This window comes from Cynoglossus semilaevis, chromosome 8 (genome assembly GCF_000523025.1).
Source record: "Cynoglossus semilaevis isolate Cse_v1.0 chromosome 8, Cse_v1.0, whole genome shotgun sequence".
Taxonomy (NCBI): domain Eukaryota; kingdom Metazoa; phylum Chordata; class Actinopteri; order Pleuronectiformes; family Cynoglossidae; genus Cynoglossus; species Cynoglossus semilaevis.
This window is the reverse complement of record NC_024314.1, coordinates 2,923,790-2,936,625: the sequence shown is the minus strand read 5'-3', so window position 1 is coordinate 2,936,625 and position 12,836 is coordinate 2,923,790. Positions and strand designations below refer to the sequence as shown.

The window sequence follows — 12,836 nt, the reverse complement described above, 5'->3', positions numbered from 1 at the left end:
ATGGCAGTGTTAGACTCTTAAAAACATTTACTAAGTTATTAAAAAGTCATAATGTTTTTAATTGCCCAAATTAAATTTTTATGTGGCTTCTTGTAATGTTCTAGATAATCCTATGGAATGATTTTTTTGAGTTGCTGACACGCTAGATAATCCTATGGAATGATTTTTTTTTTTGAGTTGCTGACACATGGCGCTGTTGCTAAGAGCTAGCCCGAGCGACGGACACTCTGAAAACATGGCTGCCAGCAGGGATACAAGGATTAGATATTCTTGGCCGTGCTGTCTGTGGGAAACATCTAGACCAGTTACAGCTCATTCTATCTGTTTTGTGTATTTCAACCCATCCAGGTCCATGAACAGAATTAGCAGTTTAATATCTGAGCAAAAGAAAAAAAAAATACTATTGTAAATATATAATGTTATAACATTGTTTTGGATTCACTAAACTTATAAATCCTTCTAAAAGTAGTGGTAACAGTAGACGAGTAGGCTCAAGGTGTGAGGGACTGATTTAGTACTTGAATGTTAGTTCTGGAAATAAAAAAACAAAACAGGTAGGTAGTTATGAAATGGTTTCCTCATTTATGTTTTCTTTAAAATTAGACCTGACCTGAGTGTTTATACAGCTCTCAGGATTATTCCTAACCCTGACACTTTTATCATGATAGTTTTATTATTATTATTATTACAAATAAAATATGGTTATTAATATTGTTATTGTTACAATTGTTATAATGTTATTATTTATGTGTAATGTGTATGTGTAATTTATTAATATGTTTGCTGTTTACTGAAGATCTCAAAAAGTCATTGACTTTCAATTGGGATGCACCTATTCTCTGTGGAGACACTGTTTCATTTCTGAAAGCACTCAATCTTCATCACTGCAGTCTGTTTAACTCTTGTAAACTAACTGTTTTGGGTCGATGCCTAGGTCTTGGGAGACAGCAGTGGTTTACTGTAACTACCAGACTACAACATTTACCATTTAACAGAGTTAACATTGACAGGATTTATAAAGACACAGTGAGACCAGACCAGGTTTTAGCTTGGTGCTCTGCAGTATTTATAAATCATAACAAGATACAAACAAGAGCATCAACGCTGTGTTTCAGGTTAAATCTTTCCTGTGAGATTTTTAGATACTTTGGTAAATTAATTTATTTAAGTACTTTTTTTTTGTTTTGAAGATGTCCGCCCTTGGGTAAATTTTTTGGGTAAAGTTGAAGACAATCAAAATGACTAGGCCAGTCTGTGTGGACAGGTGTTAAACTGAGAAAGAGAGAGAGAGAATGTTGGATTTCAGAGGTGTGTCTGTCTGAGTGTCTGTCATATACAGTATATCATCTTGCATATCACAGTGGACTATGTGACCTGTGACATTCTGGATGAGGATATAGGATGGTAAAGGAGAAACCTCATCGTTACACTAGCTGGCCATGGAATGTGAACGCCAATATTCACCTCCGGTAACTAACCTTTCCAGCGTTCGGAATATTTCACAAGGACAGCATGAGAGTGACTGCGCTGTCTTCACTCTCACTTCACAAGATCTCAGAGGCCAAAGCACAAAGTCTTTTTGGTTATATATGGTCCGAAAGGTAGCATGATTCTGTCTTCCTATTATTATTTTTTAACACAACTAACCGGTTCATACTGTTGCCATTAAGATGCCCAGAATTCCTAGACAATTCCTGTGGCACTGTGCCATATCTGACTGATTATGAAGCCATTGGCACTCGTGGCATGTGGTTAAGTTGTAAATGACTGAGCTACAGAGCAAACAAGGGCTTTTATCCCCACATCTTCTGACATCTACTTTGCTCCTGTTCGCCCCCTGTTTTCTCACGGGGTCAGATCTCCACGGCGTGGTTTGCTCTCCCCCAGCCTGCTTCAACACCCTGTCACCCATCAGTTAACCTTGTATTTCAAACCCTATAGGGAGCCACAACAAAGTTGACATCTCCACCTGTTGCTGCCATTGTATGTTGTCACCAGACGTGTTTAACACTTTCCACATCACAGCTGCGTGCTGACACGGGCAGCACTAACGTTTTCTACTGAAGGATTTCATAATCAGGTTGGTGGACAAACACCTTAAAGACACAACAGCTCTGTGTATACTGGGATGTTGCTAAGACAGCTGCTGTCATCCATGGCATGCTCATGTCTTTGCATGCCAGGGAGTTGTGAAGACCTACACTTGGATCACTGCTGCAACCATGTGATCAGATTGCTGGCAGAGGCTTGTAGGCCAACAGACTCATAAGTCTGGATTGTCACCATAGGACACGACCTACACGAGTGACTCAGATAGACCAAGACCCCAGATACTGGGTGTGTGTGTGTGTGTGAAGAGCGAATGAAAAGTCCAATTGAGTATAAATGTAATGTAATAAACCATAAGCCATGTTTACCAAAGATGTTAGATATTAGAAGAGAACTTTGAAGTGAAACCCAACCTGGTAAAATACAGCGAAGCAGTTACATCAAGAGGCTTCTTCAGTTCTAGGTGTAGAACTGAAGAAGCCTCTTGGACTGAGAGGTGAAACCAAACCAGTCCAGTTGCCCCTGATGTATCTGCTTCAGGTAAGATGACCTGGACGACGGAGAACTTACAGACTGTTGAAGAACAGATGATAAAAGCAAAAATATTATAGAAAATAGCTCAGGGTATGACACAAACATTTTAAAAATGGTAGAAAATAGCTCAGGGTATGACACAAAGAAGATGAATTCATCTGAAGATGAATTCAAGTTGTGCAAAATGTCCAGTTAGCTAAAAGCTAGCCAAAACAATAACCATAGAACAGAATTAAGTTTCACAAAGTTGAACAATGACAGTGAAATAGGTTGTACCCAAAACGTCTATATGAAGCTGAATAACAATCTGAAGAGCAAATTGTTGAAACAAAAGAAATGTTGAAATTGGAAGAAGTTTTGTCATAATAATAAAAATGGCTATAAATGAAGAATAAAGGTTTAATATTAAAATGAAACAAACCTTAAACAGCATCTCAAACCCAACTAAATTAACATGAACTTCACTAAAGGTATAAAAAAAACAGCTCTGTCAAAAACAATGCCTTCTGAAACATGGAAAAAAGAAAAAAAAACTTTGAATGCCACAATTAGCCGTGGGGCTGGACAGCGGACGGGTCTGGTCAAAGATCTAAAACATAAATTTGTGAACTGATTTTTAGAATGATTCAATAATTCACCATGAACCTGTTTTCCGTCTAAGTGACTCTCCAGTTTGATTAAGTCTCAAACTGACCCATTTGGCCCTGATGCACAGAAATGTGAGCCGTAAACATGACAGAGATATGATGAATATTTGGTCCAATTAATGAGGAGAAGCCAGGGGGCGATATAAGACAATTCAGTTCACAAGAACACAGACAACGCTGACCTAGAATTATCTACACCTAAACATAACACACAAAAACAAAAAACATATAAAAACAACAAAAGTTTAAATTAAAGTAGCTAACAGAAAATATTTATTTATCTTTAACCTTATTTCACCTTTCCAATACTGTGGAAAGCACACGAGGCAGGCCAAGAAGTCACATGGGTGGAGTTGGTGAAAGAAACTCAAGACCGACACCTTCTTCTTCCAAGAGCATGTGATGCGAGACACACAAACACACAGAGCAGCAGAAGAAAACCATGTTGTACTCTACTGACATTAAAAAAGGTGAAGTCTTTCATCAGACAGTCGTTGGACCAGACAGAGAATTCACTGCCTGAGACAAATGATCCATCGTACAAACAAACCTCAGACCAGAGGCTGATAAAAAGAAACACCACCAGGATTATCCCTGTCTGTGTTCCTGTGTCTGGCAGTAGGTCAGAGGACCCTGAAGCCTCATCCAGGTCCACTTCTAATACAAGAGCCACAGTTTCAGCCCAAAGATTTGACCGGCCCACTTCTATTGTGCCACAGCTACGGCGTGGGCCACACGTATCAACGTAAAATCGTGGGTCATTTGAGCATCCACAGCATCGTAGTGTTTTGCTCATCTGCCATGAAGGCCTGACCTAAAAATAAATCTTTGTCCCCGAGGGAGGAGACATAGTGGGGAATGAGAAGGTTGCTGAAGACCCACAGTGGACGTTACATTGGTGTAGAGACGCTCACCTGGCAGGTGAAGCTACAGGAGCCCATTCACACTTTTACCCTTCGTCATGAGGCATAAACACATGGAATTTCTCCCTGCAACAAACCTCTCTGTCTCACACACACACACACACACACACACACACACAGCTAAGGTGCCATAAATCTACCAAATTCAAATTTGACACAATATCCGTTAAAGGTCAGTGTTTATTATTAGAGCAAAGATGAGGGACTTTATTAAGTCCTGACTGACTTTAACTTAAACTCTGTTAATCACAATCAGAGTTATCTGTTTGTTGACTTTTGTTTCTATTTAAAGCTGTACTCAACTACACACAGTACTGTGATTTGATCTATGTATACACCATCAATCAATCAAAAAGTAGTCTGATTTATTCAAATAAGCTTCGCTTCGCTACAACAGCCACACTATGGCAAGATAAAAATGTGGAATAAACTCCACACCGAGAAGCACTTTCCAACGTCCAGCAGGATCCTCAAAACCCACTGGAAACGTTGATATTCATGCAGGACCTATCTCTAAACTCATGACAAACTGTTGAACTCAAGCAGGGGCTATACCTTACAAGTCACAGCAAATATTCCCACAAAGTCCAAGAAATTTGGAGAAAAAAAAATTGCATAAATCAAGTCCTCCGTCCAGCTTCACACCAAGGACGTAATTCTGCCCTTTCTCTGGCAGCCAGTGCAGGGCTGCAGGGCAGGACAGCTGTTGCTGACGCAGTGTGGTGCCTTGCACTGAAACCGGAGGAGTTGTTCCAGGTAGGACTGGATCAGATCGGACCTTTGACACTTCCGGCACTGAAGCTGCTTCCCATTCCCACACAGCTGGTCACTTCTGATGGAGGCCAATGTTTACATCTGCAACTTTTCCTGAGGGCTCTGATGAGATGACCATCAGCTCATACTGTACCTCTCACCTTCTAATGTTTAATTCACGCCACCATCCCACATGCTTGATTCCTAATTTGTCCTTGCCTATAAACAATCATATGAGCCGATTTAAATGAGGCTCATATACTGTGTGATCTTTGGTTAAAAGTATTATTTTAATCACACTTAATCTCTTGTTATCCATATAAGGCAACGATGGCAACAATTAGGTCACTGATCTGTGACTTTGTGACCACAGAGTGGCTTCAAAGAACACAAGACTCAATCTAAAAAAGACATTTTCCATTAAACCATTTCCTGTTTACTAGTAGACATGAGTTGATGTGATACGGGCTTTCAATGTGCTCTATGACCTGAGAATAATGAGATTATTCTCAGGTCAAAAATATAGGAATCATACGCAGTATTATCTGTTAATGAAGCAGTTATTTGATGTATTAGGAACTTTATCCCGAGTGTTGTGTATTCTTATTCTAGTACTAGGTACTTCTATGAAATGTCAATATTTTATAAAATGTTTATTATTGTAGTAGTAGTACCAGGCACTACTACTACATTTGTAACTAGTCATTTCAATGACACCGGCAGACTCTGTACATCATCCAACATGAAAAATCTGGTGTCTAACTTTTAATCCTATAACAAGTTCTCAGTAAATAAGCCAGGACTGTTATCAGAGCACTTAAGACTGATGAGTGACCCGTGCTGTCAGGCTATATTTGGCTGAAAGGTGTGTAGTACGATTATACAAGGAAAACGATATCTACGATTACAAATGTAAACCAGTGTCATCCGTTTCTTGGAAATGGAGACGAGTTAAATCACCCTCCTCCATCCCCCACTGCTATCAATGTTCTCTACAGTCACAGGTAGTGATACATTATTTTCCATTGTTTTTGTAAATATATATATATATATATATATATATATATATAGTGTAAGTGGGTCATTTGGTTTGGTGTCTGTATTAGTCCCTCAGGGATGTAGTGCACAAGATACTGAATGTTTGTCATTTCTGACAGCTAAATATTGTCAAAGTCTATATTAATATAAGTGAGTCGTATTATTATTATAGAGCTGGGGTCTCCAAACCATTTTCCTAAGAAAGCTACTTTTACAAAATAAAAATGGCCAAAAGGTTATCTGCACAATATTGCCCTCTGTTGACTAAAAGGGGCACAACCGACCAAGTGTTTGCATCCTTCTGTATAATGGTTACCAAAAACTCTAAATAATCTAATGTAATCTATGTCAAAAATAACCCAAACACGACAGATTAAATTATGAGAAAAAACAAACTCCCCACACCCCAAAAACATGATTTTTGTTTTGTCAAAAATTCACCATATATATGTATGTATGTATGTATATGTGTATATATGTATGTATGTGTGTGTATATATATATATATATAAACAATATACTATACTATGATATTCGTGGAAATCTAAAACAAATGTACGGAGGAACAGAGGAAAGTCTATGGATGCTTGATTATGGCAAAAATCAGAATCAGAATTTTTTTAATTTATTTTGAAATCGTAATTGTTCAACAATTCTACATTGGTTTAAGAATTTGCTATTATTGAACTTTACTGTAATAAATAAAACAAATAATATATATATATAATTATAATATTATTAATACATTTACTGTAATAAATAAAACAAATAATAATATATATATACAATTATAATATTATTAAGCAGACTTTAAGTTTTAATTATTAAGTCTCAATTTTAATAAGATTCATTAGCCCTTTGGCGAGCTTCTTGGAAAGGGACAGCGAACCTTACTCTACAGGGGAGTATTAAAGGGACAACGTCGTTGCCAAGGGAACGCTGCAACATCCGGTTAGGTTTGGTTCGTGCCCACTGTTTGCTAAGTCTTTTTTTCTAAATCAGTCCGTTTTACGTTTGTGGTAAATATAGGACATTAAACTGATTCTGAAGGACGTTCACGGAAGTTGTCACTTCGTGCATTTTTCAAAGACGCTGCAGTGTTAACCAGTAGCTTAGATCATTTAGACAGGGAACACACATGGACTCTGAGTATATTAAGAAGCATCTGGGACAGTGTTTGGCAGAAGGACTGGCCGAGGTGGCGGAGAGGAGACCAGCCAAGCCTGTGCTGTTTCTGGCCCGGTGGCTTTACAAATACAACTCTAATGTCGTCTACGAATCTGAGGTAAGCTGCTGCAGTTCTACCTTTTCGTCAGTAGAGGACTCAGTTTACTTTAAGGTTTACTTTTGGTTAACATTAAAGGTAAACTTTAATGTTAACCAAAGAAACTATTTTTTTATAAAATCTTGACTATAAATGTAATGTTCTATTTTCTTTGTGGTTCAACAAAATATTTCCATAGGTACTATGATGCTTTTGGACATAATCCAACTTTTATACGTTTATATAAAAACACCTTATAAGTTATTCATTTAAATTTACACGGATTCAATGAATGTCTTAACAACTGAACATTAATTCTTAGTGCACCGCAAAACAGAGTAGGTGTACATGATTGTACAAGAAGGGAAAAACAAGTACTTCATATACTTGTTGTGGTTACTAAAAAGTAAATAAGGACCAAACCAAAAAACATTAATCAACGTTTCACGCAACTGTAATCACTTTCATTAAAGACCCTTGTGCTCTTAGAAATTAAGTATGTATTCTTTTAAAAACTGCAATTTAAACTGTCTTCCAACTTCTTAGTACGCATGTACATATTTTTGAAAAGATTGTACAAGGTAGAATGGGCCCGTGTTCATTCTCCTTCAAAAATAATCATTAAAAGACGGACTCGTAGTCCATAGTTAATTAAGTTTTACTGCCCCCAGTGGTTCTACCCAACTACTTCAGTTCCAACATTTTGCTAATTGAAAAAAAAAGGAAGAAAAGAATCAGTTCCCATGAAAACAAAACTGGTAATTACTACATCAGTTCTCAGTCAATTGTCTTTCTTATTAAAAAAATTAAATTGCCCTACTAGCCTTAAATGTTTTCTCTCTGTGTGATAGTGCCTCTTTATTTTCAGAAAAAGGCCCATTTGGCTGTGGTGCAGCAGGAGCTGACAAAAGCCAGAGAAGAGGCGCTGAACCAGGAGAAATTAAAGGAGGAGGAGGAGATGAAGATCATCAAGACCCTGGAAGAATCTGAAAAAGTATGTTGTGAAACAAATTCTAAATTGTTCTTCATACAATGGGAGTACAGTATCAGAATCATAAGATTACTGTATCAATTTTTATATATTTTAAGTACATTATGTAAAGAAGAGAAAATGTTCTATATTTTCTGCACAAATCTAAACGGTTTCCTCCTGTTGACTCCACATTGGAAAACACACTGACTAATACTGTAGTTCTCTGAACAGGTGCATGTAGGGTGCAGTGATCAGGAACAAACCATAACAGGTGCCACTGATAACATCACAGCAGAGGCAGAAGAGACAGTGACCACAGCACATCCTGCAGCAGTACAGGGCCCAGAGCAGGTGGTGACCAAAATCTACCTATAAATAAACACGCTGGTTTAGATGATGACTGACTCTTTCAGAATCAGCGTGAATAATCTGACTCTGCAGAGCGCGTTTCTGGTAGTGGGACAAGAGCTGCTTTAATTATAAGGCAGTTGTACGTGGCGTGACATGGATGGAGTGGGGGAAAAGCCCTTCAAATAACATATAGTACATGACATGGTGTTTCTGGCAGATTCCAGTTACTGTCACTGGTGTACAGTTACCAGAGAGAAGCCCAGAAACAGATGCTCCATCATCTGAGATTATCAGCAGTTCTACAGATGTGTCAACTGAAAAAAACCAGCAGGAGTCAAAGAGGGACAACATAGAAGAAAAAACCGGTCATGAAGATGTGAAGACTGAGGAGGAGGTCAGCAGAAAAGAAGATGAAGAAGGGGAGAAGAAAGACCGGAATTACACTGAGGCCATGGTAACTGCTACTTATCACCACGTGTGGGTCTTTTAAAAAAATGAAGATGAAGATTTGTTCATAAGTGTCATGTTGCTGTTCTATGCAACAACTGCTCTATAGTTATGAGAACTAAACCTGACCACCAAGACATGGAGGATTGTGTGAAAGTGTTATGAAAGAGGAAACTGATGACAAACAAAAGTAATGAAAGTTTAAGAAATATGTGAAATAATAAAAAAAAGACAAATGACAGATTTCATTTCTAACATAAAAGATTGACAGCCAGAGAGATGGTCAGTAGTCAGTAGTCAGTTGATGATCAATACAGCAAAGAATGAATTAGGCATTTATATATATAAATGTAATTTGGCACAGAAGAAAATGAAACTTCAGGCAGATCAAGTCAAACATATTGATGGTTTTTGATTGATCTGCTACTTCATGTATTAAACTACGAATTTCAACAGGTTGATGAAAATACAGAAGATAAACCTGCTGATCACATCCATGATGAGGAAAGCCTAGTTCTGAAGACTGAAGATCTCAAACCAGAAGAGACAGTGTCTTCTGAAGAACAAACAACAAAAGCTGAAGAGGTGACACACCAACCAAGTGCTCTGCCTCCAAAAGACCAAGATCAGGTACAGTCTCTGATCTACAGTATGTCTCAATCAAAGTGAACAAATATAAAAGTTTAATCTTGAGACCATAGCTGTGAAATGACAGAAATTCCAGTTTTGTATTCTTTATATTTGGTTTTCCACAGGTGGATGAAGACAAGACAGAGAAACTGGGAGAGTCGACATCTGCCACAAATGACAAACCTGCGGAGACGGCAACTCCTGAAGAACAAAGAACAGAAGCTGAACAGGAACTACTGGTCCTTCAAGACCAGGACAAGGTGATGAATGGAATTCTGAACAACACTCAAGTTTACCAAAATACAACACAATTCCTGCAAATTAGACAATTGTCTTAATCTCATTTTGACATGGTTTTAAAATCCAGGTTGACGTACATCAAACTGCAAAACCTACAGAGTCTATCCAGGTGGAGTCGACTTCATCTCCCAGAAATGAAAATGTTAAGGAGTCGGCACCTCCTGGCCAAGAAGACACTAGCCAGGAGGACCAAGAATCATGTGCTGCTTCCCCTGAGGACCAGGAAAAGGCATCTGCTCTGAGTAAGACGACAGATGAAGATGTGAAAAATATATAGAGATATAAATGTGAAGAAACAAGGTGTAAAGATCTAGAGATTAAACATGTTTAACATGGTCAAAGTTGGTGAAAGAACAACATTTTCACCCACCTGGTCACTGAGTGAATATTTTCTCCTCATTACTGTTTAATTAAGTGCATCATTTCATTATATTAAACACTAACACCTTTGTTTTTATTTTACACAAAGAAAAAGAAGCAAATCTAAACCACCACAAATGACAAGTCAAGAATAAAGACTTTATTTTTTAAATGCTGGGTGTTGTGTTATTTTACTATTGTTTGACACCTAGACCAAAACCTCCCATGGTTTCTTCTCCTACTACCAAAGGCTTGACTGTGCAGCCAGAATCAAAGGATTGAGAAGAAGCAACAACACAAAGATTCACCGTGTAAATCATTGAATCAGTTGTGGTAATGTTAGCAAAGCCAGAAAAATATCATGCGACTACAACACAGATGAAACTTAATTTGCATCACACACTCAGCAGGCCATAGCATCAGTTACTTCCTTTTATGTTGTAAAAGAGCACTGTGGTGCACAGAAACTTTTTTTTTACATTCTAAGTTCCAGGTAACAGTGACTCAGCTCCAAAATTAGCAGTGTGGTGCAAGAATAAAAAGACACAGTGTTTGAGATCAGGCCAGCTTCCTCTAATGAGTTTAAAGACAGACCGTCATTAACACACTGGTCCTCCAACCGTCACACCACACTGACACTGGTGAAGACTGATGTGCACCTCTCCCTGTACATTACTGACACACTTCTAATAAAGTCATATTGCTGATTAGTTGAAGTCTGAAAAATGATTAACTGTGTTTGACATTTGTTATGGTTGTTTGTAATTCATAATACAAAGAATTACTTTGTTTCTATGGGCACAAGTTCCACCGGGATTCTACGTACGGCTTGGAAGACATCATTGATGTTGACTTTGTCCCCAAACTCAATCTCTCTGTGTTCCAGAAGTATTCCCTGCAGAGAAATAAGAAATATGGAGTTCAATGTCAACAACTAACACTGTGGAAAAGTACTTTTATCACCAAATTCATAGGATATTGACAGACTTTTACCTGCTCTCCTCTTCCAATCACAAAGACTCCACCAAGAACAAATCCCTCTCCCAAAACATTTCCCATGAAGCCCTTCTGAAAGGCCCTCAGGCCGTTCATCCACACCCCAGGACGGAGGAATGCCAACAGACCCATCTTCCTCTCACGGGGTCCATAAAAGCGCTTCTGCAAAGAAACGCATGAAACCCTTGAACGGTCATGCAGAACTAAAGCAGTTCTGATCAAAGATAACTTTGGTACGTACACAGTGTGAAATGACACAGGACAAAACTGGTTTTAAAAAGGTTTGCTTTGAGTTTCAGAGCAAACCACACGAGTTTCCAGTTATGAGGACGAAAAAAGGAACCTTTTTATCCAGGAAAATCTCCCCTTTGAAGTAAGGCCTGAAGTTCTGGACCTCAGTGCCCACGTCCTCCTTCACCACGGCGTAGAGAGGAACCCCAAGCTCATCAAGCTGGGGTTTCAGAGAGGACAGCTCTGCAGCCTCCTGAGGCCAAGGATAAAGGAACACAGTGTGAGAGCTTTCCATATTCTTTGCATATATATATAATAAAAAAATAAAAAAAACAAATGCAGACATGAAAAGGCAACAACGTCGCACACCTATCAAGTGTGGTATTCTACAGCCATATAGGCCACTGCATATTTTTTCACAACTTTTCTTGAATAAAATAAAAATAAAACAAACCTATGCAAATATTTTGGTTACTTTTTGCAGAGTCACTCTTTACAATTTCCTCTTCAATAAAACAATCCGGTCATGTTGACTTTATGGTCATGCACAAACAGAGACACTGGTACAGTCACACACAGCACAGACTAAAGTTATGATTATATTTTATTTTTAATAAAATCGATTAATCGTGATTCGTGCACTTCAGAAGATAATTAATGCTGAGGTCATCTTGAACTCACCTCTCTGCACAAAAATCATCCAGGTCGCCTGACTGCCATGACGACAGCTCCAGACTTGTCCCACAGAGACTTGGCTTTCAGGGTTATTGGTTCTGACGCACAGGGTGAAGCAAGCGGATTGAAGTCGTTATATTATGACGCACTCCATTAAAACAATAAAGCTCGTGCAGCGGTTTAAGCAGCGGTTCAACAAGAGAACATGATCGAGTGTTTATTTTGAGGACCGGATCTTACCTCCTGTCAACGTCTTCAGCTCAGTCTCCTCCAAATGTTTGAGAGTGGCTTTCAGCGGTGGTGTTAGAAACACGTTGGTGACAAAGTTCATCACAGCCCTGAAGAGGCCGAAGAAAGAGGACACGACTCTGACCACGACTCCCTCCGCCATCATTCTGTCTCAGTCAGACTTTATTTACCACATAATAACCCCTGGACTACTGCAACAACTGCCCTGTGACAACAGCTGTACCTCCAGCCACACTGACCTGTCTAAGCAACTCTGGCTTTTTATTGAAGGAAGTATGGATCACGTGATCAGATTAAGTCCAGCTGTTGCGTTCAGTGACGCCCTCATCTGGTCAATACAGAGCATAGAACCATTCTGAGTCTTAGTTCAGAATAATCAGAAATGGTACTGAACAAACGAATCTCACCAAAACATA

General features: G+C 38.6%; 2 protein-coding genes across 4 annotated transcripts; one reads left to right on the top strand and one right to left on the bottom strand.

Annotated features, from left to right (window-relative positions):
* The first annotated feature begins 6,866 nt into the window (after positions 1 to 6,866).
* On the top strand, positions 6,867 to 10,418 carry LOC103381560 (DPY30 domain-containing protein 2-like). Of its 3 annotated transcripts, XM_008313977.3 has the most exons (7): positions 6,867 to 7,229; positions 8,077 to 8,202; positions 8,413 to 8,532; positions 8,750 to 8,986; positions 9,436 to 9,609; positions 9,735 to 9,869; positions 9,977 to 10,418. In XM_008313977.3, the coding sequence occupies exons 1-7, from the start codon at positions 7,083 to 7,085 to the stop codon at positions 10,184 to 10,186; spliced, it is 1,149 nt and encodes a 382-aa protein (XP_008312199.1). In that variant the 5' UTR covers positions 6,867 to 7,082; the 3' UTR covers positions 10,187 to 10,418. The 3 variants fall into 3 exon arrangements, with proteins under 3 accessions (XP_008312199.1, XP_008312200.1, XP_016889623.1); XM_008313978.3 differs by lacking the exon at positions 8,413 to 8,532 and having other exon boundaries at positions 9,977 to 10,416; XM_017034134.2 differs by lacking the exons at positions 8,413 to 8,532; positions 8,750 to 8,986.
* LOC103381561 (redox-regulatory protein FAM213A-like) lies at positions 10,415 to 12,688 on the bottom strand. Its single transcript, XM_008313979.3, has 5 exons — positions 12,412 to 12,688; positions 12,178 to 12,269; positions 11,609 to 11,749; positions 11,263 to 11,427; positions 10,415 to 11,164 (listed from the first exon to the last, which is right to left on the bottom strand). The coding sequence occupies exons 1-5, from the start codon at positions 12,563 to 12,565 to the stop codon at positions 11,051 to 11,053; spliced, it is 666 nt and encodes a 221-aa protein (XP_008312201.2). The 5' UTR covers positions 12,566 to 12,688; the 3' UTR covers positions 10,415 to 11,050.
* Between the last annotated feature and the right edge of the window lie 148 nt (positions 12,689 to 12,836).